This window comes from Cervus elaphus, chromosome 15 (genome assembly GCF_910594005.1).
Source record: "Cervus elaphus chromosome 15, mCerEla1.1, whole genome shotgun sequence".
NCBI lineage: Eukaryota > Metazoa > Chordata > Mammalia > Artiodactyla > Cervidae > Cervus > Cervus elaphus.
In genome coordinates, this window is record NC_057829.1 from 42,806,461 (window position 1) to 42,833,784 (window position 27,324).

A 27,324-nucleotide genomic window follows, 5' to 3' on the forward strand; every position below is an offset into this window, starting at 1 on the left:
GGACGAAGCACCAAGAACTTGGAGCATGTTTTGTGTCAATAAAGGTACTCCTTGGACCAGAGTGTGTTTAGGGCTTGAGGGTACAGCACAGAGAATGTGGTTACTCACCAGGGTGACTTTCCTTTGTGGCTTTAACAGCTTCGGTTTATGGAACGTGGTGGCGATGGGAGCTGTAGAAACATGTCAATGGTTTAGTTTGCAATTCCTTCCAGGACCCTTAAAGTCCACATTACCATGAGCACCACAGACAGAGTCTTATGGGCCCCTTCCTGCCTTCGTGGAAGAACTTCAGTTTCTGATCCAGGTAACAGTTGGACTGGTGCCCTTCGGGGAATGGTGATCCTCTCCTAGCCTTTGGACATGTCACCCTCTCTCCTCAACAAGGTCGACAAAACACCACCAGCTACAAAGAGGTCAGTGCAGGTGAGAACCAGGTACACTTGGTTAAGGCTGAGGCTGGAACTTTCCCTGGGGCTTCCTCCTAGTTGCACACTAACCCTGATGGTGGTGACCTCTGACCCTCACAGCCACCCTGTGAGGTCATTAGGGAGGGCCTTATTGTCCCCATTTAACGGAGGAGGAAACTGAGGCTCCTCCTGCAATGTCATGTAACTAACTAGTATTAAATGATTTGGGGCTTGAACCCAGAGTCAGGACTTAGCACGTGGTTCTCTGAGTCTCATTTTCGTCTTTCGTTAGACAAGGCACTGTCTACTCTGATTGAATCAGACGCTACAACAGTACACTGCCCAACCCAGAGCAGGGACCACCCCCTTCCCTCCCCAGATCCACACATGTCATGCCTCCCAGGACACCCATGACTCCCAGCCTCTTCCGTCCACCTGATACATGTTCAGACTCAGCACCACTGCCTTCTACCACAGGGCTCAAAGGGTGCTTAGGGGACATCCTAGAAACTCCCAATTGAGGAATATAATGGATCTTGTCTTGTTATTAAATTATTCATCGGGGAAACCCTGTATTCCCAACTATATATCGAAACCTTTGAGGTATGACCTCCTAAGTTAGCCACAGTTATTTTAGGAACTATTTAAAGACACCTCTAGTTCTTGCCTCAGGAAATGCCCATCTTCCTCATTTAGGTTTCTCTGTCATAATTCCTTGGAATCAAGGAATAACCCTCATTTTATCCTAGAACAAATCCAAACTAAGTTACACACCTGTTTTTTATCCTTAGAAAAATCAGAGAAACTTTTTCCCTTAAATAAACAGACACCCTTTTGCTCCATCCTGCTTTGCGCAGATTATGATAGTAGTTCAGAGGGAAATACACTTTAGAATAGTCTGTAGAGGTGTGTGGCCAATGGCCCCACGCCCCCTTCAGCCCACCTCAGGGACAGGGCTCAGATATGATCAGAATCTAGGTGGAGTTTTGCAGACCATGTAATCAGGAATGTCACATCCTCCATCTGGCTCTCTCCTGTCCTAAACTCACATCAGACCCCAGGTGCTCTGCTCTCCACGGGGGTGCCCACTGGCTAGTTTCCTACCTTTGGCAGGAACTGCAGGAGGAACATCAACTTTCTCCTTCCTCCTCTTGCCCTTCTTGGGCTGCAGAGGTGCCAAGCTGGTCACGCTGGTGACAGTCTCCCCTGAGCTGCAGAAGAAACAGGTCCTGGTGAAGGCAAAGGCAGGTTTGTTCCAAGGAAAGGGAGCAACAGTCTCTGAGAACCCAGATGAACCTATGTAAGGTAGGAGTTTTTTAGAGCTGAAATGAGATGGCTCTGTGCTTATCCCCAGGGATGTCTGGTACTGACCCTTGGCTAAGGATGATGAGATGAGCTGGTTAGGAATATATACTCTGCTGTGTAACATTCCAAAATCTCTGGAGAGACCCAGGGCCAGCTTGCTTACATTGTTTGGCGATGTACAGATTAGTGGTTTACACTCAGTCTGGCTTGGCTATATCACCAGTAGCGTATTAAGATATCACTAAAAACTTCTTGAGCTCCCCTAACACCAGTGTTCCTTGCATGTGTCTTTGCAGTTCACAATAGAGACAGAGCAGCCCCTGTGCAAGGGAGAAAGGACCCTGGGGAACTGCAGCTGGGAGCCCCCAGAGGCCACCATGATTGGTCTAACCCTATCCTCCTGCTGTACGTTCACCTATGAGGTAGAGGCTGAAATGATCCTCAGGAGTGTGGTGAGTGTTTTCAGTTATCTGGGTAGTTACTTATGCAATCACTATAGTATCATATTCTATGTGTTATCCATTATAGCCCGAAGTAATGGGTAAACCTTATATTACCGGTAAGAATACTAAGACTCAAGGATGCCAAGTGACTTGCCCTAAGCAACACTGTAAACTGCAAACCCAGACTGGCCTGATGTGAAACCTGTTGTCAATGCCACCTGCGTGTAGAGTTCACACACTTCCTTGAATGGCCATCAGTCTTCTTTCAAATGCATCCTATTGGCTCCAGCAACCCAGAGGAGAGTACCTCTCTTGTCCTCAGACACATAATCGGCCAGGTAAGTACAGTTACCAAGAGAGGCTATCTCCATGATACACAGGACTTCTAGAAATCCATTAAAATATGACCCAATAACCAAAATGAACGAAGGTGGTAAAGTTTTCACCCAAGAGGAAAGGCTCATAGCTAGGAAAACATGCTAAAACTTTCTCAAGAAAGAGGAATCCAAATAAAAATGTACTGCACTCTCTTTCTGCACACATCAGAATGGCAACAGTCAAACTTAAGGCAAAGCACTCTTTTGGCAAGGGTGTGAGGAGTCAGGCACTCAGAAGTATTGGGGGTACAAGTGGAAACCCTTCCTGATGCAGAATAATTCAGCAATCAGGATCACAGGCCTATCAGAATTACAGAGGTTTATATTCTATGACCTGGCAGTTTCACTTCTGAGAATTTATTGTGTGGATATTGTTGCATGGGTACAATAGGTACATATAAGTCATTATAGTGCTATTGGCAACAGCAATAGATTAGAAACAGCCTAACTGTCCATCAGCATGGGACTGGTTAAGGAAATCATGGTGAATCCATAAGTGCATACAAAGGCCGTCCTTTGAAACTGGAATGAGGAAGCTATTTATACCAGGATAAGGAAAGACCCATTATTAAGTGAAAAGGCTAGGTGTTGGACAATGTGTAAAATGTGTCATTTTTTGTATAAAAAAAGGAGAAAATGATATATCTTAGTATTTATGTACACAAGCATAGAGAAACTTCGGAAATATTCACTTTGGAAATATCCATTAAAGAGTTTAAAAAGTATTCCTTAGAATGTGGGTGCTGAGGAACTAATGAGATAGAAGACTGGACAGAGAGAATTATCACTGTACATACATTTTTTCAATTAATTATTTCACTTTTAAATTTAAATTACTAAACCATGTGATTGTATAGGGGCTTCCCAGGTGGCACTAGTGGTAAAGAACCCCCCTGACAATGCAGGAGACATAAGCAACGCGGGTTTGATCCCTGGGTTGGGAAGAGCCCCTGGAGGAAGGCATGGCCATCCACTCCAGTATTCTTGCCTGGAGAATCCCATGGACAGAGGAGCCAGGTGAGCTACAGTTCATAGGGTTGCAAAGAGTCGGACACAACTGAAGCGACTTAGCACGCACACATGTGATTGTATAATCTTTGAAAAACAGTAAATTAAACACAAATATCTATCTATCTAAATATTATACATTTAATAAAAGAAAATAGACTATTCTAATACAGTTCTTGAGTTTTAAAACAACACAGACTCATACAGTGACTAGCGGGGAAATTTCTAAGAATATAGTTCACACCAAGAGTCCCCAAAGATAGCTTATTTTTATTGGGAACAGAAACTCTAGCTGACCATGGCTTTAAGTATAAGGTCAACTGTGTAAACTCACAAATAGCCAAAAGGAATGTGTGTTTACAAAACTCTGGCCACTACGATGGAAAAGGGGTCAGAAACCCTCAGGATTGTTTAAATACACAACCACATGTACAGCTTCATTTCCTAGCATCTTAAACTCTTGAAATGTTTTTTCTTTTCTTTCCATTATAAATTAAGGCATGTTCATGTTTTAAAATGGTAATTACAGACATGAAAACAAAAATAATAAGTCTATTGTAACCTTCGTAAATATTTCCAGTCTTTTTCCTCTTCTGTGTTTTATTTCTTTTTTTGACCTTATTTTTTTGAGCAAAACAGAGCAAAAGGTACGGAGATTTCAGACAGACCACTGCCCAGCCACATTATGAACTTCTTCCACCAGAATGGTATATATATTTGTGATAATTAATGAAACTACTTTGATACATCATTATCACCCAAAGGTCACTGTTTAATTAGGGTTCACTCTTGGTGGTGTACATTCTATGGGTTTGGACAAATTTATAATGCATCCATTACTAGAGTAAGGTACAGAATAGTTTCCATGCCCCCAAATTCCTCTGTGCTCCACCTAGTCATCCCTCTCCCCCATCTCTGGCAACCACTATTTACTATCTATCTCCATAGCTTTGCCTTTTCCAGAACACCATACATTGTCTGAACCTTTTCAGATTGTCTTCACTCACTTAGAAATATGCATTTAAGTTTTCTCCATGTCTTTTCATAGCTTGATAGCTCATTTCTCTTTAATGTCAAATAATATTCCATTGTTTGAATGTACCAGAGTTTATTTATTCATTTATCTACTGAAAGACATCTTTGTTGCTCCCAAGTTTTGGAGATTATGAATAAACAGCTGCTAGCTACATCCATGGGCAGGCTTTTGCGTGGACTTAAATTTCAACTCTTCCCTGGCTCTTATATATTGTTTTTTAAAAAATAAAATTGCATTACAATTTTGCATCCTACTTTTTACTTAATCTACATTTTCCAAATTGTTATATCCTCCTACTGTTCTAATGACAAGACATGCTGCAGTTTACTTAGCCTTTCCCCAGCATCTAAACATCTGTTTCCCAATTTTTGATAAATAAATAACATTGCTATAAGTGTATTTGTGCATAATGGTTTTCCATTCTTAGACTTTCATTTTTTAATTCTTAGACCTAGAAATACTAGTTCAGGAAAAAAGGATCATTTTAAAGGCTATTCAATACCCACTGTCAAAATGATTTCTGACAAGTTAGTACTATTTTATAGCCACTTGGTCAATGGATAAGCATATTTATGTTTTCATCCTTTTTAACATCAGATTTATCAGTTAAAAAAATTTCTCTCATTTAATAAAGAAAAATGTGCTATCTCCTTTTATTTGCATTTCTCTGCTGGCTAGGAGTAACCTTTCCTGTGTTTGTCTAATTGTGTTTTCTCATTTATGAATGATGTATGGACACCTTCTACTATTACTTATTAGGACCATGAGTCTTTCTTATATATTTGCTTGCACTTTTTACATCAATCTGACATGCTTATCACAAACATTTCTCCTATTTTGAATTTTCACTTTTTGTTAAACGCATGGTCATTTATTTTTGTTAAAATCATTTGATATTTTCTTTTTGATCACTGCCTAACAACAACTTGCTCTGCTATTTTCTTGGTTTTAATCCTCTTGCTCCTTAAAATAAAATGAAAATTTTGAGATATGTAAGTCTAAGCCATTAAGTCTAGGGCTTTCTGTAAGCTGAAAAAGATCTCTGCTTTGTCATCACCATTCCCCCTGAAAACAGTAAAACTGCACTAAACTTAGTTCTGCTTCATACCTCAGTCATGAGCCCTCAGATACAATGAGTCACCACAATGGCATATGACAGACAACTGTTCTCTCAGCATCGTACATCTCCTGTTGAGCCAGCAGGCCTGGTAGGAAATTTTGACGAAGAAAGTGCATTTTATGATTCACTTAAAAGAAAAGTTACTCTACATCTTGGGTTGCAACAGGGCTACATTTTGTGTCTGACACAAGGAAGCGAGCATTGCTGGAGCCAATCAAACCGAGGAAGATAGAAAATAGGCCGGATTGAACAGAAGTGCTATTTGTGGGAAACAGGGCAGTTCTTCTGGCTCCAACCAGGGTGGGGCAGGAGGCCCATGTGTGGGCCCCTTGTTGTGACACACACAAAGTTCCGGCCCAGCTGTCCCTCACGGGAGTCCCCATCCCACGAAGGCTGGGCACCTCTGCTCCACGGAGGCTGGATCCCGCGAACAGGCTCTGGTGCAGGCAGAAGTGCACTGAATCTGCTTCCACTTGGAGCAGGGAGGTGATACAGGGCAAGTCCCTCACTTCCCTGGGCCACATCTCCCAACCTGCAAAGTGGGGAGATGTACCCTTGCTATTCAGCTTCCTAGGCTGCTCAGTAGTAAGAACCTGCCTGCCAATGCAGGAGATGCAGGACACACGGGTTCGATCCCTGGGTCGGGAAGATCCCCTGGAGAAAGAAACGGCAATCCATTTCAGTCTTCCTTCCTGGGAAATTCCATGGACAGAGAAGCCTGGCAGGCTACAGGATAGCAAAGAGTCAGGCACGACTCAGCAACTAAATAGCAACAACAACCCCTGCCATCTATCTCACAGAGTTATCATTAGGGTCAGATGAGACAGCTCAGCCTAAATGAGATGGGACATGAGCTAAACAGCATGGATCCTACCCTCCAGTGTGTGGATGCAGGTGAAGAATGGGGACATTTCATGGTGCCACCTAGGGAGAACAATTTTACCACTTGGTTATCTTATGGTGCCACGTCTTAGCCCTGAGGGGAAACACAAACTTCAACTTCAATCTTGATCAGAAAATCTTTCTTCCTGAGAGAGCACAGGGTGCCCTTCCAGAGCCACTGACGTAGCCACAGATATACAAGTACCAGGCAGGACAGAGCAGGCGAGCAGGGCGTAGGGAGAGGCTGCACCCGAGTGGTGGGCGGCGCCCTAGGCCATCAGGTAGAGCAGGCAAACTGGACTCTACCAGGCATTGAACCAATTGTGACCAATCATGTTTTGCAGAAGCTCAAGTTAATAAGAGCTCTATCAGTCTACCCTACTCAAGGCACTGTGAAAAGCACCTGATAGCCATAATCTCTGAGCCTCCTAGATGGGAAAATGAAGCCTCAGAGGGGTCAAGGCAGGCGCTTTGGGATCTGAACCAGTTCCATCTGCTGCCAGGCCCTGAAGCAAGGACTCTGGGCCCAGCCCAGACAACAGAGAACAAGAAAACTAGGGTAGGAAGAAGGTCAACAGAGCCAGACCCACAATGGCTGCTCTGGGCTTAAACCAGCTTCCTAAAGAGAAGTTAGCAGAAGACGTTATCAGCATTTCACTGCATTTTCAGTCTAAACTAAATGCAGGACTGTTATAGCTGCTCAGAGCTCTGTCCTGATAAGAAGAGGTCGGACTGAGTGCTAGGGTCTGTAGGGTGCTACAGGTCATGACAACTATGTTAGCAACTCACTGTCATTTGCAATTACAGGTCGCCCCTCACCAAGGTCAACTGCCATTGATAAAGGCCAAGGACTAGCGTAAATAGGGTGAATTTCCTGACATCTGGCTTGAGGCCTCTGAAAGCGCTCCATAGGCTTCCACTACCACACAAGGTCATCCATAGTCCATGCCAGGAGCTGTGTACAGCCTGTAGAACTTCACTTTCAAGGTGGAAGAATGGTGCTTCCCTTGAAAAGACTTTTTCTCATAAATATGTTAAATTATGTCAAGCACACAGAACTACATCTGGTAAGTAGAAGCACTAAATGGGTGTCACCTATGACTATCTTACCAGCATTGGTATCATCATTATTATGGAATCTGCTCTGCTTGAATAGGGAGCTGGCTGGACATGGCAGAGTTCTCAGAAATCTGCACCAGGGTGGGAGCAGCTACAAAGGACCTGCAGACCCCTGGGGATCCTGATGCATTACTTTCTGCATACGACCTTCTTGCATGCATTTTGCAAAGAGCATCAGGATAAGAGCTGCTCCTTTGTGAGGTAATTGCCAAGGCACCTTCCTGTCCACAGCCTCCCCATGGCCTTTCATCGTAAATGGTTTACATCACCTCAGAGGTTCTGCTGGGTCTTGTCATGAGAGCGCGTCCTTTGCAGTCCCTGCCAGTTCTCACCAAGTCTGCACACAGGCTTAGGTTTAGTTTTTAAGTTTAAAATCTCTGAATACCAACTGGTAAGACGGGGAGGTGCTTCCTTAATATTCAGCGGTTCCATGCAGTGTTGGCCTTGGGTCATAAGAATAACGGCAAAAAGAGATCCCTAGGGTTATCTGACCAGCATCCACTCCCTACCTTCTGGGGCTGAAGGGACACGTTTGGGTGTCACTGACCCCCAACCCCTGCTCAGCACAATCTTACCCTCTGGCCATAGAGCATGGTTCAGGTTGGTCCCATAACAGTGAGTGTAATTGTGCTTGCTTCCTGTGGAAGCAAGATGAGTCCTTCATGAGACCAGGGGTGAAGGCTCCTGCTGCCACCTTTCCTTTCCTAAGAGGAGTAGAACTGGCTGGAAGACACATCAAAACCTTGAGGCAGCACTGCCCAGAGAAAGGCTGGGAACAGAAGTCACTGCCCCAAGGACCCAGTGTCCCCTGGATGGAGGCCCACACCCTGTAGCATCCCCGGTCAGGAACCAGCCAAGTCTTCTCCTGGGTAAGACCATCTGAGCTGTCTTTTCTGTCGCTTGGAATCAAAAGGTCCGTAAATAGTATACAGGGCTAGCTATTCATTTAACAGTTGGCAGTTTTATTCATGCTCTTAGTCTGGGGAGATTAATTTGTACCTAGCAGGCTTTTTATGAGGATTAGAAATAAACCCCATCAAGTGTTCCGCCACAGAGGTACACGGGCACTTGGTGAGTAATTATGAGGAATTAGTCCATAGCCGGTATTATCTCACTGAATCCGCATGACAACCCTGAGCTGCAGGGACAAAGCCAAGTTGGTGCCCATTTGGTGGAGAGTGAACTAGTCCCACAGAAGCTGGATAGTCCCACAGAGACTGGTCCCACGTCACCAAGTGGCTGGTGGCATGGTTCCAACTGATGCCAAAACCAGGTGGAGGCTGTTCATGTTATTCTAGGAATAACCAGATCCCATCACCTTGGTCGTCTTCCCCTTGCATGCCTCTGCCTGAACCCCAGGGTGGGCGCGGATAAGACAGCATAGTGATGTCCTCAGGGATGCAGGAGCAAGACCAGGAGACACACACGGGAGCCTGTCGTCCCAGCCCTCACCCACTGACTTGCTCAGCTGAATGTGGTCACAGGGGAAGACACCTACAAATTGATGCCTATGACCAGAGCTCACTGGACTTTTCAAAGTCAGGAAGAGGCAGAGCAGCTGCAGTCATCTCCAGCCAAGTCCTTTCCGCTTCTCCTTCCATTGCCCTGACTTTTCTGCAGTATCTACTTCTTGTCCATTTGTGTGACTGCCAATATCCAAGCTCTCACGGTCAGACCCAAGCTCCCCAGCACGCCTGAGCTAGCGTGTGAGTCCCAGAGCCAGGTGGCCTGGGCTGGTAGCCCTACTGTTCCTGCTTTCACTGGTCAGGAGACCTCCCCAACATCCACACTCTTTTTGTACTGGTTTCTCATCTGCAGGATGGGGATAATCACAGCAGTCACTCATAGGGTTGTTATGAGGCCAGAATAAGACGGTGAGTGTCCCGTGCTTAGCACTGTGCCTGGCATTTAATAAATGAGGCTTTGTTATTACTTTTAATATGATGACTGCCATCCTCCGGAATCTGCCCTGCCACCATCTCCAGCCTCACCTCCCTGCTGTTCTGCCCTGAATCTCCAAGATTCCTCACCCCACGGACGAAATCCCTTCCCCAGCTGTGCTCTTCTCGCCCCACTTCTATGTGCTGCTGTCCCCCATCTCACTTCCCCTGGAATGCTCTAACTCAACCTTCAAGACTCAGCCCAGATTTCAGCCCCAGGAGACCCCTGAGACAGGGTTAGGAGTGCCTCCTCTGGGTGCCTGTGACAGTTCTGTGGGCCACGGCTTCTGCCACCGTGTTATTTCTCTGGGTCTCCCAGACCTCAAGGTGTGGGCTGGTGTTATTTCATCCTCACTCAGTGGGTCTTACAAGCCTACAGAAGAAACACTCACAAGTATTGACTGAATAATAACAGAACTATTTGCATAGGGCTCACCATTTACCTGTTGGAAGCACTTCATACAGACTAACTCATGAAATCCTCCCAACTCCTTACATGCTAGAGCTATGATTGCTCTCATTTTATCAGAGAGGTTGAAAAATTAGCTAAAGGCACACAGCAATCTATGGCAGAGCTGGCATGTGAACTGAGGCAGCCTGGCCACAGTTCTTTAACCATCACAGCAGACTGCCCTTCACAGAAGGAATAAATGTTTTGTAACACTGCTCCTATTCACTATGCTTCAACTTGCTTCAATGCATAAGAAGCAGGTAGTCACGCACCTCAGTTTGGAGCACATATCTTTATATTCTCTTTGAAATCACATCTTTGCCTTCTCTCCAAGATCCTAAACAAATCACTTACTAAATCCCATACTTCGATTGTGAGGTATGTTTTAAAATGTTTATAAATCTCTGATGTTTCAGAAAAGACTGCAAAATGCTTTAAACTAAGCTCACAAAACACAGTAAAGCTGTGCCTGTAATTTATCCAACATGTAAAGAGTCTGTTGACCTGACTGTCTATCCTTGAGAAAGTGTATGCACCGAAAACATGAAGAAAGCTTGGAAGACTTCAGCTGTAACTGCTATCGGCACAGATAACATAATGCCCATCTTAATTTCTCCCACTTGGAGATACTTTATTATCTCAAGGGCATAAGATGAGTTTGAGCAAAAGGTCAGGAAATGCACTGGCCGGGAACTGCCTTTTTGTGCCCTCGTCCACCCTCTTGACAACTTTACTGAACTTGAAGAAAGGCACCTGAGTGCACTGAGGAGGAGTCTTGGTGTGGGAACACATTACGAATCTATGAAACTGGCGGCCTTTCATTTACAATCTGATTTTCCGGAACTTTGGGGTACAGTTTCACAGTGACCAGTTAAGCTGCTCTCTGGATAGTTAAAATCTTGCAGAGCCCTGAGATGCTCGCTAAGGTCCAAGTATCTGCTCCCGGAGAGGGCGATCCGCCATGGGAAAGGAGCGGTCCTCCGGCTCTGCAGGTCAAGGCCACCCTCCCAGGAGACAGCAGTTTCCGACTTCAGGGCCGGCACACATGAAGATAAGATTTGTTTTCCTCCTGTTTGAACTTGTCTCAAAAAGTCAAGGAATTCCCTAGAGTCCCCAAGTTCTGCCCCAGTCGCTTGGCAAGGCCCCTCTCTCAGTGACCACAGCCTCAGGGCCAGAATGTGGCGTCTTCCTGAGGGGCCCTCCCCTGCCCGAGGGTTTTCATTCCTGGCAACTTGCCCTGGTCCTGTGCGCTCTGCCCATTCTCCCTTAGGAGGAAGTGGTCAGAGGACACAGACAGACATTCATCCCAATCATGGCTTGAGGGGCCCAGCTGCCCACTGCCATAGCACTGACGATGCAGCCCAGAGGTGGGAGCTCCCTGGCACAACAGGGACAGGAAAAAGAAAGGCCTGGGCTACAGAGGCAGTGCACAATTCAGGTCAAGGCCAGTCAAAATGGCAAGGACTGACCAGTTCCCAAGAGAGGCCCGGTGGCAGATATCAGCCTGCACTGAGTCAAATCAGCATGAGGTTCTTAACAGAAAGATGAGTGCAGGTCAGGAGGGCACCCAGGTTTCAGTGGGCAGGGTCCTGGGGTACAGTGAGGAGAGGCAGGTTCTCCTGAGGCAGATCTGTGGGCTGGCCCAATAGGAGACAGGTCGTGGGACGAACTTAGCTCAGGCACCCAACCAGTCTCACTGACAGCCAGCGGGTCAAGGTGGCAGCACTTAAGCGGGACTGTGTGCTCATCTCTGACCTCTGGCAGGCTTTGCAGGACTGAGGGGAGACCAAACTCTAATGCCCACCAGGCTGGGGTGACATCCTCACTGTATTTACAGCATCAGCACCAGCGCGGAATAGATGCAATTGAGGGGGAAAACGAGGGAAGGGAAGGAAGCAGGGCCCAGACTCCCACACTGCTTGCTAAGGATTTAAGGCTAGATGCTAGATGCAAATTCTGAGAAACACTGGCAGGCTGACCTCTCCACAGCCTATGATGTCCCCTGAGCCATAACCTCTTTCAGTGTCTGAAATGCCAATACTTGGAGCCTTTTCAGGGCATATGCTTTAAAAAAAAAATTTTTTTTCCTGAGGCATAATTTACTCCCCATAAAATTCATTGATAATAAGCATACAATCCAATAGTTTTAGTAGATTTATAAAATTGTATAACCTTTGCCACAATACAGGTTTAGAACATCTCTGTCACCCTACAAAAGTTTCCTCTTGCCAAATAAATAACAGTGAATATGGCTGAGTCTATGTCTACTATTTTAAGAAATCACCAAATTGTCTTTCCAAAGTGGCTACACCATTTTACATGCTCACCAGCAAGATACAGTTTCACCACATCCTGGCCAACACTTGACATTGTCATTTTTATCACAGCCATTGTAGTGGGTGTTTAGTGGCATGACATTATGGTTTTAATGACACTTCTTTAATACTAATGATATGGAACACATTTTCATGAACTTGTTAGCCATTTATATATCTTCTTTAGGGAACTATCTATTCAAATCTTTTTGCTCATTTTTAAAATTGATGTACAGTTGCTATACAATACCAAGTTTCAGACATACGACATAGTAATACACATTTTTTAAGGTTATATTCCATTAATACTTATTATAAAATATTGGAAAAGAATATTGGTTATACCCCCTGTGTTGTACCATATATCCTCGTAGTATAGTTATTTTATACGTAACAGTTTGTACCTTCTAATCCTTTACCCCTATCCTGTCCCTCCTCCTTCCCCTCTCCACACTGATTACCACCAGTTTGTTCTCTATATCTGTGAATCTACTCCTTTTTATTAATATTATATTTACTAGTTTTTTAGTGTTTTGCTAACAATTTAATTTCTTGACTTACTACAGCTTATCCAGATTATAGCTTTATTTTTAAATCAGTTTTGGAAAATTTTTGTTTTCCTAGGAATTTTTCCATTTCATCTATGTTGTCTAATTTGTTAGAATACATTGGGATTATGAGGATTATAACCTTTTAATTTTTATAGGGTTTGTAGGAATTCCTTTTTTCCTTCCTAATTTTGGTAATTGGTTTTTTTTCTTTCTCTCTTTTTTATTTTCATGGACAATCTAACTTAAGGTTTGTCAGGTCAACTGGTCTTTACAAAGAACCAACTTTTGATTTCACTGATACTTCTCTTTGTGTGTGTGTGTGTGTGTGTGTGTGTGTGTGTGTGTGTGTGCGTGCGCGCGCGCGCGTGCGTGCAAGCACGCGCGTGCACGTGTGTTTTCCATGCTATTGATTTCTGTACTAATCTCTACTATGGTCTTTCTTCTTACTTCTGATTTCACTCACACTTCTTTTTCTAGTTTCTTATGGTGAAAGCTTAACGTATTGATTTTAGACCTTTCTTCTTGTCTGATCTAGGCATTTAAAGGCCATAAATTTTTATGTAAGCATTATTTTAGCTGCATCCTATAAGTTTTGATATGCTGTGTTTTCATTTTTATTTAATTCAAAACATTTCCTAATTTCTCTTTTGAATTCTTTGACCCATACAGTATTTAAAAGTATGTTGTTTAAACTTTCAAAACATTGAGAAATTTCCCAGATTTCTTTCTGTCACTGATTTCTATTTAATTCTGTTGTGGTCAGAGGACAGACTTGGTATGATTTCTTACATAAATAAAATACCTAATTTTATAAAGATATGTTTTATGACCTAGTATATGGTCTATCCTGGAGAATGTTCCTAATACACTTGAGAAGAATATATTGTGCAGTCACTGAGCAAATTATTCTTACTTGTCAGGTAAAATTGCTTCATCTTGTGTGTCCTGGTTGATTTTCTGTCTAGGTACTCATCAATTTCTGAGAGTGGAGCATTGAAACTTCCAGCTGTTGTTCTAGAATAATTGAAAATCTTTCAATTTTCTGTTTTTTGCTTCACGTATGTTGAGGCTCTGTAGCTAAGCCCATGTAACGTGTCATATCATCCTGATGAGTTGATCTTTTATAATTAAAAAAACTTCCTTCTTCATCTTTAGCAATATTTCTTGTCTTACATGATATCTTATTTGATATTAACTACCACCTCTCTTGTTACTGTTTGTATAGAAAAATGTGCTGCTTCTTTCGGCCCTCCATGGATTTAGATGAAAAAATGCACTGTCATTCAAATATGTGTTTCCCCATAGGTAATAAATTGTTTCTCTTTGGTTGTTTTTAAGATTTTTTTTCTTTGCCTTTGTCTTTCATAATTTTCTTCTTACTACCTTTCAGAGTCCTCCTTTGTTGGTCTCTTATATTATTTCCAGAATTGATAGTTATGCTTATTGGCAGGGAAGAAGAGCAGGGAGAAATTGATCTTACCCATCCTGTCTGTGAAAAAAGTCTCAAATTTCTAAATACTCTTGGGTTTGCAATATCTACTATAACTATTGTTACCTGCAAGGTGTGTCCCATCAGCTAAAAGGCGAGCCTCTTTGCGCACCTGTCACTAATGGACACATTCTGTAGAGTAGGGCATAGGACAAGTAGGCATTGGTGGAAGGGGATCAGGAGTGTTTGTGGTCAGAAGGCATCAAGATGGTTCAGTCCATCTGCCAGTCCCTTCCTACACAGGGGAACAGTCCTCCAGGAGCAGGTGCCAAGCCTCCTCCAGCATGCACATTGGGCCAGCATGAGTCACATGTTCACTGGCCCCTCTGGGAGTGAGAACCAGAATATGAAATCTGGGAACATGTAAGTGCATGCAGAATACATGTTTTTAGGTCAATCTGTAAACTAATATGCTGACCTTAAGATAAAGATATGAGTTTAACCAATTTCTTCGTAATATCAAAAGAAAGTAAAATAGCAAAGATTTCACATGGAAAAAGGAAGAAAATATTCCTACCTGTTCTGAGGGCATTTCACCAAATAGTGTCTCACTGTGAAAGGAAAAAGAAATAGAAGACGGTAAATAAATACTACCTTAGATATACATGCCCCAGGAATTACTAGGAAATGTAGGTGGCCAGGTGTTGTCCAGTGTTTGCACTAACCACCTCTCCAGGTTATCTTTGGATGAGTACAGTAGACTCATAGCAAGGACGCCACGGTGACTTGATACTGTTCAACACCTGGATCAAGCCAGGCATGAAGCCGTAAACCTCAGACTTTCTGGTTACATAGCCCCCAATATTTTTTTTTTTTTTTTGGCAAGCCAGGTTGAGTTGGATTCTAACCTGAAGAGTCCTGGAATGACAGAGTCACCCAATCTCAGAGCTCTGCCTTAGTTAGGAGAAAGCGTTCTCAGGGCAACTTGTTTCCACTTAGATGTTCCTCTCTATAAAGTGGGTTTTCATTCTATGATCAAAGCTCTTCCAGGACTGAAAGGAGGCCCTGGGAAAGACAGTCTTTTTTTTTTTTTTTTTGCAATGACATTCTTCATAGTAGGTAGCCTTCAGAAAAAGAAAAAAAAAAATTCTAGCTGCAGAGGAAAAATAAGAATACCTAGGCAGTTATCCTAATAAGGGTCCAATCTAAGCTCACTGTTGAACTTACCTCAAACAGAAGTAAAGCTGAAACAACCACAGGGTTCTGGAGTTGTGTAGTAGAGTGTTACATCAATGGCCCCAGTGAATCACACATTAATATATTCTATCTCTCCACATCCTTACGTGACTCCCTCCTACAATGACACCGAGCTTGGCCATGTGATGAGCTTTGGCCAATGAAACATTAGCCAAAGAATCACAAGCAGAAGCATAAAAGGCCCTGTGCTTTGAGGCTTGTGCCCTCTCTCTCTCTCTCATTGCAGGGAACTGTTCTGTCACCACACAAACAAGCCTGGCTAGCCTACTGGAAGATGAGACCACACGGAACAGACATAAGACATCCCAGTTGAGGCCCCAAAGCAGCCAGGCCCCAAATGCCCCACCAGCAGGCTGAAGCTGCATAAGTGATCCAGTTGAGGCCAGAAGAACTGCTCAACTGAGTCCAGTTCACCTTTCTGATCTGCAAATAAAACAGTTGTTTCAAGCTCCTACACTTGAAGTGATCTGTGATGGAGGTGACCAATGCAGGCTCCAGACCAGGATGACAGAATCTCAGCTTTCGGGAGTTTTTTTGGTTTATCTGATCCAACCCCTTGTTAGTAACTGAACTCTTTCTGGATTGTGTTTACTAAATACCTACTATTTGCTGGATAATTTATAGTTGCAATAATAATAAAATCATAGTTCATATTTATTGAACTCGCCATGTCTTCCTGGCACTATCCTAAGCTTACTATATGGGTCAGTGGTCTTTAGTCTGGAGCTTGCATACCCCTGGAAAGAACAGTTTTAAGGACATCATTTTCTGGATCCTCACCTCCCATGTTATTCTTTCCTTAGAATTCATTCCCCTGGAACTTGCCCTAGGTCTAGCTGTATTCCTTTCCCTCCCTCCCTGTTAAATGAGCCTTTCTACTTCATAAAATCAAGGCATTCCTTTCACCCATCCTGACTTGTACTACAGAGACCTGTCCTGGGGCTAAAAGCCAGTGGGCACATCAATGGCCTCAATGAATCAGTAAATGATTTGGACTATTGGTGTCAGTGCTGAGAAAGTGAATGACTAATGACTGGGCACATAAACTTTTCACTAGAGCAGAGGTTTCCAATATTTTGCTTTCAACAAGGATTGAAATATGAGCTAATCCAGTCGTCAGCTGGTAGAGAATTAAAATCATTTTCTATGATAGATCATTATGACTTTTGACATATAACTTGAAAGCAGTTTAAAGTATCGAGTAGTGTAAGGAAACTTCATCCATTCCTGCCTCTTTTCATACTGAGATTTTGCAGAGCTAACATCTATTAAAAATATAGGACTAGAAACAATGCTGAATTCTATTACTAAGTAAATCCATACAAGGCTATATGAAGTAAAAATAAAAATCCATTTCCAATAACATTTTACTTCTTGTGATTATTATTTATCTAAACTTATAATATATTTATGTGGTTTTGATTAATTTTATATTTATTTTCTAAATCTTTACTAATCATGCAGTATTTACTGAGAACTCAATCCAGAAAAAAGTTTAACACCTACAGACTTGTGGAATAAGGACATTTTTAAAACCTTCATGCAAAATTTTATACACATGCTATTTTACAGAAAAATATAACTAGACCTCGCTTGGAATCTCCCTTAAACATGCATAGCATAATCATTGCTGATGACATAACTGCATCACCTGTCTTAGCTAGGGGTCCCCAGAAGCAGAGTCTGTCTATAAGACAAGGATTCAAGTGCAGAGTCTATGTGGGAAGGAATCCTGGGAAACCCACTGGCAAGTGAGGAAGTGAGACCAGGAAGAGAGGAAAAGCCATAAAGGGTGGTTCTGGAGCCAGTCTCCACCATGGGTCATAGCTTAGTACCCAAGGCTCTTGATTCAAAGGCTCTCGGTGCCACACAAGGCAACCCCTATGCATAGAAGCAGAAATTCAGGATGTGGTGCTTTTAAATAGGAACTTGTGATCTTCCGGACTCTAAGGACTCTAAAAGGAAGGGCTGTTTCTCTTACCTCTTCTAACAGGAAGATACCTGGGAGCCCGAGGTTCTGGCCACCTTCCTCTGCCTCCTCAGCTCAGGCCACACAATACCCACTGCATGGCTAAGGCTCCCAAATGACACATCCAGGCTGAAGGCCATCATCCCTCCGGGCCTGTCCCTGTCACGGGTAATTAGGGATGGAGGTAGCCATGCCCCCATCCTGCCAGTCCCTGTAGCAGTGTTAGGGCCTCTGAGGTCTGTTCCTGAAGGTTTGGCCAATCTGCTCTAAGGCTACCATGTCCAGGTGAGGGCTAACCCCAGCCTGGACATGGTCTTGCCTGGGCTACAGGATGCCAGCCTGCAGGTGGCAGTCGTACCAGACCGATGCCAAGCTCCAAGTTGCTGCGGGAGCTATGAGTTGCTGTCTAGGAAGGACCTCAGCAACAACCGCATGGAAGGCTGAAGGAAAATTCCTTGGCAAGGTCAGTCCCCAGATGGCTGAGGTTTTCTTGAACAGAAACACGAAGGCTGAGGATGGGACTGGGCTTGGGTTCTACCACTCCCTTCTTTGGGGACTTGGACAAGCTCCCCAGCTGTGTCCTTGGTCAAAAGGGAGCAACAAAGGCTGTTGTTCGGGCTGGCAGTAAGGATTCGTGAGAATGTGGAGGGACCAACAAGGGGTCTAGCCTGCAGTGGGTACTCAGGCCAAGACCTTGACAGCTCACAGGGTTTCAGACGCTGTGTGCAGGTACACACGAGGCCATCTGGGCCCACTCCCAGGGGATTGAGGGCAGCAAAGACCTGGGTGCCCAGTGGCTCTTTGAGAGGCCTGGAGTATGTGTCCTGGTCTGGCTTGTTGACTCTGGAAAAGAAGGACTTCTACTGAACTGCCTATGTGGCTCTGTTTCCCTGCTCCTGCCCACAGCCTACCAGGACTTGCAGCTCCAGGCAGATTTCTCCATTATGCCCCTGAGCGCAGGAACAGATGCCTTTACAGCAAAACAGGCTTGGGGACTGCCCATGTGGCATCCGAACTCCAGCAGCTGGGAGCAAAGCAGCTGGGAGACAAAGCCACTTGCCCACCATTTGGTGAACAGCTGTCATCTGCCAAATTCCAAGGAGAATGGGTCAGAGGAATGGTCCCTGCCTTGCACGCTATCGGCCTGGAGGGAGGCAAATACATTTGCACATGTGCACATGTGCTACGAGCTCATCAAAGTCATCAAGGGTTTGCAACAGGAGAAAAGCTTGGACACCGTGGAGAAGGTGGGCGCAGCCATGGAGGGGGGCACCTGGGGCGCAGAACTGACAGACCAAGCACGGTGGGCAGGGCGCGGGCTGTGGAAGACGTCTAGCTCTGTCTCGGGTGCTTCGGGGCTCTGTGCTCCCGTCCGGGCCATCATCACTCTTCTCCACTCTACTCAGGCCCTGGAGGCTGACCTCTAGGCACTTCCCTCTGGCTTCAGGTCTGGGTGGCAGGACCAAAGGAAAGCATCCCTGGGACGTGTGAAGGAGGAGGGCAGGGAGGGCCTGAGGAGTACAGGCTCCTGGCTCACTCTCTGCTCCCGCCTGGTTTGGCCTGGCTGAATCCTTCTTCTAAGGTTCCTAGTAGTGACAACTCTCTGAAAGCTGCAGCTCTCACAAATTCCAGAACCTCTCCTTCTCTTGTCCCCTAAGGTCTAGGGTAGAAACAGCATTCCATGGGTGTTGGTCCCTGAGGGCCTCCCTCTCTGTCTCTCCCTGGTTCCCTTAGCCCTGCCTACACCTCTGCAGAGAATCCCCTCTAGAAATGCTGCTCGGTGTCCCTTTATTTTCCCCTTAAGCCATGAGCACCAAATGTAATACTTGCCAGCTTTATGAACTTAGGCTAACAGTAATCATTATTATATATATTAATAACTATACCCACATGTCATCATAAATACAGGATACTTACAGGGAATCAGAATGTGTTAAGGGTTTCATTTGTGGTTTTTTTAACTTAATCCTCACAACAATGCTATGAGACTGATATACTGCTGTACTCCTCACTATTTAGATGGAGAAGGTGAGGCATGGTAGGTAAGACATCAGATAGGAAGTGAAGAGTTGTCACTGAACTGGAGTTATTTTAATTCCAAAGTCCCGCTGTTACCCAGGTCATCTCTGGGAGCTGCAGTGTCCCCATCTATTTCAGAAATTCCTAAGTGGGAGGGCACAGGAAGGGTATTTCAGAGGAAACACACAGGAGCTGGTGGAAACATGTCATGGAGGCTTGGTGAGAGGAGGAGGCTAGGGAGAGAAAGCAGGCAGTATTCATAGGGAGATTTAGAGTCAGAGTCGCAATTACTGCAATCACTAAGGAAGAAAGATTAAAGCAGGAAGGGGCTGAAGACAGAATCCAGGGGACATGGACATCAACAAGGAAGGAGGCAGAAGGAAGTGAACACTCAGACGGGACAGGAGAAGGGAAGGGAAGCCTTTCTAATCCCTGCCAGGCACAGTGCCAGATGCTGTAATTAAATTAAGAACACACAGCAATATTCAGTCTAAAGAAGGTGGTGTCCATCCCATGTCATTTAACAAATAAGAAAGCCGAAGTTCAGAGTGCATTAGAAATGTGTCTCAAAACCCAGTCTTAAGTAGCAGAACCAGAATCAAACCCAGGGTCATCTGACCCCACAGCCTCTTCTGGGAGGAAGAGAGAGGTCAGGGCGCTCAGAAACCGCAGAAGGAAGGGCTTTAAGAGAAGGGGGGAACTGCAATGATGTCAACAGTGGTTACGGTTGATTTTAGCAGAGTCTAAGGGAGACATACCTCCCCCACTTACTTTGCTTGCCAGTCACAGGTAAATAACCCCCTGACTCAGGATGCGTTTTTCAACCAAAGTGATACTTTGCCCAGCCATCTTCTGTCTGTCTGTGGTTTGCTTCTGCTCACACTCCAGACATGACTTTATCCATTCTCTTACCTCTGGATTTCCTCTTGCTAAAGACAGACTGCCAGATGATGGTTAGGGTGAAGAGCAGAACGCTGAGAATCCCCACACAGCACACTAGCACAGCATACACGTAGAGATCTGAAAAGCAGGAACACGAGGGTCACTGCCAGGACAGGCCACACCAGAGCAGATGCTCCAAATAAAAAGAACTTCACACATTATCAAAATTCAACTCAAAATGAACTCTACATGCATAAATGTAAAGTAGACACAAGAAAACTTCTGGAAAAAGAGAAGAAAAATCTTTGAGATCAAGAACTAAGCAGAGAATTTTTAGACTTAACACCAAAGCATTACTCAAACAAGGAACACTTATTAAATTGGATTTCATCAAAATTTAAAACTTGTGTTCTATAAGTATCCATATGAAGAATGAGATAACCCATATACCTATCAGAATAACCAAAATAAAACTAGGATGATAATAGACGCGGACAAGGATATGAATAAACTGGGTCACTCAGACCTTGCTGTTGAGAATGTAAAATGGTACAGCCACTTCTGAAAACAGTTTGGTGTTTCTAAAAGGACACACCAACAAGTACTATGCAACTCAGCAATCGCTTTCTGGGGGCACTTGTTCAGAGCAATGAAAACTTAAGTTCACACAAAAACCTGGCTGTGTATGTTTGTAGCAGTTTTATTCATAATAGCCCCAAATTGGAAACAGCCCAGGTGTTCTTCTATGGGTGAACGGTTAAACAGTGCTCCATCCGTACCATGAAACTCTTCTCAGTGATAAAAGGGAACAATTCTTAGCACAGAGCTATACTAAGTGAGAAAAAAATCCCCTCAAATTACATACTGTGTGATTTTACTTACACAAACTTTTTTGGAGTGACAAAAATGGTAGCAGTGGAGAACAGATTAGTGTTGGCCAGGGGTTGAGGAGGGAACGGGTGGGGGAAAAAATGGGTCTTGCTCTCAGGGAGACTCGTAGCGAATATTCTGTATCTCAGCTGTACCAGTGTCAATATCTGGTTGCAATGTTATACTGCAGTTTTTCCAGATGATGCCTTGAGAGAAACTGGATAAAAGGGTGAAACTGGTACAAGGAATCTTTCTGTATCACTTATTAGAAATATACGTCAATCTACAAATATCTCAAAATAAGTTTGCTTTACAGTCCAAAGATTAAATCATGTTCATATCTATCTTAAACCAGGCTGCTATAACAAAATACCAAAGACCAGGTGAATTGGATGACAAAAATTTATTTCTCACTGTTCCAGCGACTAGAAAGCCCAGATCAAGGCACTGGCAGGTCCAGCGTCTGATAAGGACTCTCTTCCTGGTTTGGAGATGTCTTCTCCTGGTATCCTCACGTGGAAGAGAACAGAGAGAGAGCAAGTAAGCTCTCACAGGTCCCTTCGAATAAAGACACTAATCCCATTCACGAGGGCTCAATGCTCACGACCTCAACACCCCCCAGCGGCCCCCTCTCCCCGAAATCCCTACCTCCTGATACCATCACATAACGGTTAGGATTTCAATATACAGATTTTAGGGACACAAACATTCAGCCCATAACAGTATATACAGTCATTTCTTAAACTCCAGTGATCAACTTATTCATCAATCTGATTGATAAAATGCCCAAACTGCCCAGAAATTGAAAGGGAAACCAGAAGCATTATCTAAAGCTTGTACGAAGCAAAAATAAAGTGAAAATGAAAGTGTTAGTCGCTCAGTCATGTCCGACTCATGTCCGGTCTTTTCTACAGACCCCTCTGTCCATGGGATTTCCCAGGCAGGAATACTGGAGTGAGTTGCTGAAAGAAATTAAAGAAGACCTAAATAAATGGCAAGATATAACACGTTTATGAATTACATGTCTCCACATTTTGTGATGTCAATTTTTCCAAACCAACCAGTAAGTTTGGTGGTGGTGGTGGTTTAGTTGCTAAATCATGTCCAACTTTTGCAACCCCATGGAGTGCAGCCCACCAGGCTCCCCTGTTCATGGGATTTCCCAGGCAAGAATACTGGAACAGATTGCCTTTTCCTTCTCCAGGAGATCTTCCCAACTCAGGGATCGAACCCCAGTCTTCCACACTGCAGGCAGCTTCTTTACCATCTGAACTACCAGGAAAGCTCACAAAGCAAAAAGCTGCAGATATTTGAATTTGGTAACTGTTTGAACTTATTAAAAATGCTTCTCTGCTGACTTGAATGTTTTTAGCCAACAGACATATTCAGCCTGGAATCAAGATCAGAATTAAGCTGGAATCAAGATTGCAGGGAGAAATATCAATAACCTCAGATATGCAAATGACACCACCCTTATGGCAGAAAGTGAAGAGGAAAGAAAGAGCCTCTTGATGAAAGTAAAAAAGGAGAATGAAAAAGCTGGCTTAAAACTCAACATTCAAAAACCTAAGATCATGGCATCTGGTCCCATCACTTCATGGCAAATAGATGGGAAACAATGGAAACGGTGATAGACTTTACTTTCTTGGGTTCCAAAATCACTGCAGATGGGCAGATGGTGACTGTAGCCATGAAATTAAAAGATGCTTGCTCCTTGGAAGAAAAGCCATGACAAACCTAGACAGCATATTAAAAAGCAATGACATTACTTTACCAAAAAAGGTCCATATAGTCAAAGCTATGGCTTTTCCAGTAGTCACGTATGGATGTGAGAGTTGGACCATAAAGAAACCTGAGTGCTGAAGAATTGATGCTTTTGAACTGTGGTATTGGAGAAGACTCTTGAGAGTTCCTTGGACAGCAAGGAGATCAAACCAGTCAATTCTAAAGGAAATCAGTCCTGAATGTTCATTGGAAGGACTGATGCCAAAGCTCCAATAATTTGGCCACCTGATGCAAAGAACTGACTCATTGGGAAAGACCTGATGCTGGGAAAGATTGAAGGCAGGAGGAGAAGGGGACAACAGAGGATGAGATGGTTAGATGGCATGGGTCTGAGAAAGTTCCAGGAATTGGTGATGGACAGGGAGACCTGGTGTGCTGCAGTCCATGGGGTTGCAAAGAGTCGATACGACTGAGTGACTGAACTGAACTGATATTCAGCCTGCTCCTAAGTACAAGAGATATAATCATGAATATCCAAATGTCTTCTCGTCGAGAAATCAGAGGGCTACATGGTACCCGAACCACAGAAATATGTGCCCAGTACCAGAAACACACAGAGGAAGGACCCATCCAGCTTGGGGAGGTTTGGAGGGGCTTTCCAGAAGACTGGACCGCTGTGGTAAGCTGTAGTTAAAATAACATAGAAAATGCAAAAATGCAGAGAGAGAATAAAAGCAGAAAAAGAAAGAAAGAAACAAATCATCAGCCATCCATCACTCTGAGGTGCTACACTTTATGATGTATATGCATATAGTTTTAAGATCATAACTGTTTTATACCTTGCTTTTTATTTTATCTCATTTTCTCATTAGGGTCTCTTCAAAAAGTTATTTTAATTTTGAAAAAGATGATAAAAGTTTCTGCCGTTTATACATCATCATGAGTGACTTAGTATCTTGTCATTGGCTACTCAAAGTGTTCCTAACTTCCTTACAAGAAATGATTCTAAGATGAGTATTCATAACCTTAAACCTTAATGACGCTCACATTGTGTTCTCAAGATTTAAGTTCCTGGACGTGGAATTGCTGAGTTGGCAAGAATGCATATTTATAAAGCTATTAGGACATGGAGAAGCAGCTGGTTAAGTGCTGAAGCTGAAAGAGCAAGCAGTAAGCCTCCTGGAGTGGCTGGCTTGCAGGGAAGTCTGGAGAAGCAGATAAGGTTATGGTCAGGAGAAAGAAGGGGAAATGGGACAGAATCACACATCTCAGGGTCCCCAGGAGGCCCTAGGTAGTCCCATCCCTGGAGAGCCTCCCTTGGTCTCAGGCTCAGCCAGAATATTCACCTAAGCTAGCTTGAATTAGCTTCTTAGAAGGCAACTTCGAAGCCTAGACTAAAAAATAAGCTAGTGTCAATAGAAAGGGGCTTTCCTGGTGGCTCAGAGGGTAAAGAATCTGCTGGCAATACAGGAGACCTGGGTTCGATCAACAGAAAGAACAGTAGGACAAGGTTGCTGGGGAAGGGAGCACTTACACTAATATTTAGGAAGAAGGGCAGGTGAGTGCGAGAGAGAGAGTATCCTACAAATGGAGCGGGAGCCAGGCGCAGGAGTGGAGGAGGAGCAAGCGAGAGGTGTAGAAGCCAAGAGAGTGGAATGTCGTACGAAAGCTTCCCCAATAGCATCCAGTGCTCCTGGAAACCACCCTTGGGTTTTCCCACTAGGAAGTTATTGGAGAAGTCCTGGAGGAAAGCCCCTCTAGTAGGATGGTGGGGACAGAGCCAGATAACTGGAGTCAAAGAGCTAGTGGGGTATGAGGAGACTGAGACAGACACAGAGAAAACTGTCTCCTGTAAGTGAGATCAAAACTGCCTTTCTAAAGAGATGCCTGTGTCTCAGATGTGTGGGCTTTGCAGCTTAATTCAGTAGAGAACTCTGCAAGTGGGCAGTTAGGGGGACAAGCTTGGGCTTCCATTTAACATGAAATTCCAAGGGAGAGAGCAGAGGTCACAGCCTGGGACTCATGACAGGATACAGGACAGGCCAGAACACGAATAACATATGGCCAGTCCTGGATTCACACACTGTTGAGCAAACTATTCCGGGAACAGGACTACAGAGCCATTTCTGGCTCTAGAGGCTAGGAAACAAATGCAGTCAAAGTGCCAGGCAGACAGAACGCGGGCAGGTGGGTGCAGCATCTGTCTCAAAAGGATTCCGGAGACTCGGGCCCCGGGAGCAAAAGGCAATGGCAATTGGGCTTCAGGATTGGGATGGAGAGAAGAACTCTCTTCCTTATGTTTCTGTGTCGATGGAGCAGAGCGACCTGAGTCACGAGTTCCCCTCTTTATCAGATGGCATCTCTGGTTTCAGGACTGCAGGAATCAAAGAGGGATGAGGTCGCAGGGAGACTCTCCCACCAGTGTCCCCCAAAACCTACTGCAGACATCTGTGGCCCACTCTCAGGCAGGAGGCAAAGGGCTCCAGGAGGCCCACATGACAGTTTCAGATCACAGCCTCCTCAACGTGCACAGAGGGGCTCTCCACAGGCAGCCACGGCTACAGAGTCATAAAACATCTGGCCAGTCCGGAAGGCTCAGCTGCACCGCCAAGCACACAGGCCCTCCGGGCTGTGGACACTGGCCAGCAGGCACCAGCCACCCTCACGTGGGTCCCCACAGGCTTAGCACGGATCATGCCTGCTCTATTGTATTCTCAAAGCCACAGGAACATTAAACAATATCACCTTGTAGGAGGACAAGAAGCTCAAGAACACCTGAGGTTTCCCTGGATTGGGTAGCACCCCAGGTTGCTGGTTTTTCCCTCTGTTTTCAAGCCTTCCTTTGCTGCATAAAGGCAATCTCCCTGCTGGAACTACTCAGAACACTAGAACCACCTCCCCTGTCTTTCTCGGAAAACAAAGGTTAAACCCTGAGCCATCTGAAATGCCAGCACAAGTGGCTAAGACTCCAGGATAGTTTTTGCCAGCAAGCTAGAGCCAAAGTGTTCCCCGGGCGCCACAGTAGGGCTCCAGATGCCGTTCTCAGGCTGGATACTGGCCCAAAGTTGCCTGGTCTTTCACCTTTTCCTTTTATATAAACACCTCTCTCATTATAAATGTTAGCTCAGAGGTTGTAAAACTCGGGCCAGGCCAAACAATGCTTGTCCGGAGGCTGAATCCTCACGTTCAGGTTCAAGCTAAACAAAACATCTACACTTAACGAAATCCAGGCTTAGCTTTTCAAATACCACATACACCTGAACACTCAAAATAATTCTAAAAATCTTGCTATGTTCTCCGAAATCACTTGCAGTTTCATCTTCTGCTGCTGGACTTTCAAAGACACCAACGTCTTTGTTAGATTCAACTGCAAGCCGCCATGCAGAAAGTTGTCTCCCCACTGCCCCTAGCCCAGGCCTCCCTGAAGCAGATGGTGGGGCCGGCAGGCGGGAGTGATGTGCACGCGGCAGGGAAGCCAAGATGTGGTGCAAAGTGTGTCTGCATGCCAGCTCCCATCCGTTTAGAAAGCCAGGCCACACCAGGCCAGGCCAGGCAGAGCAGTCCCCATGAAAGGCAACCTGCGCACCTGTTGCCAGGCAACCATGAGCCTGGCTGGAGTATTCAGCACTGCTTTGAAACCCAGTGACCCCAGCATTCCTCAGCACAGGGAAGAAGCTCAACTCCCCCCGGGCCACTGAATCCAGAAAATTAATGTTCATCCTCTATATTTCCAGGGCAACTACAAATCCCTATTTTACAGTTCTGGGGAGAAAACCAGGTACTTCTACTCATGTTTTTATCCAGCCAGTAATAATATCTTGCTTGGGGAGAAATACCTGAGCTATAGCCCGGAGGGATTTTAACTTACTCCAGCATCTCACCAAGAGGCCTGACAATGCTTTTTTTGTGGTGCAGGCATGCAGCCTGGCTGAGCTGAGTCCCAGGAGGACAGATATCCGTCCTCAAGCGCTGCCGCTGCTCTCCCATGCAGAAACAAAAGGGCAAAGGCCTGGGATCAGACGCCAGCAAGTTTCAACTGTACCGCTGACCTCGTCAACACTGTGGCTGGACTGAAAAAGCAAAACCCACAGATGCTGCTGCCGCCGAAATCACAGGGAAAGAGCGCCTTGGACACAGCTGCTCTGAGGCAGGATATACACTGAGAATTCCAGTCCTGCTTTTCTATAGAAACCGAGTTCTCTGTGTGGAGAAGACAGTG

The 27,324-nt window shown here is 44.7% G+C and overlaps 1 protein-coding gene across 2 annotated transcripts in view; it reads right to left on the reverse strand.

The window, feature by feature from the left end:
- The window catches only part of VSTM4 (V-set and transmembrane domain containing 4), a 78,555-nt gene that overhangs the window by 23,782 nt on the left and 27,449 nt on the right, over nucleotides 1-27,324 (reverse strand). Inside the window, exons 4-7 of one of the 2 annotated variants that reach the window (XM_043925586.1) lie at nucleotides 20,541-20,648; nucleotides 14,961-14,994; nucleotides 1,512-1,618; nucleotides 109-170 (exon numbers count right to left, since the gene is read on the reverse strand). In XM_043925586.1, the coding sequence (XP_043781521.1) occupies nucleotides 109-170; nucleotides 1,512-1,618; nucleotides 14,961-14,994; nucleotides 20,541-20,648 (311 nt within the window). Of the gene's footprint in view, nucleotides 1-108; nucleotides 171-1,511; nucleotides 1,637-14,960; nucleotides 14,995-20,540; nucleotides 20,649-27,324 lie in introns of both variants that reach the window. The other variant, XM_043925585.1, reaches the window with a different exon arrangement.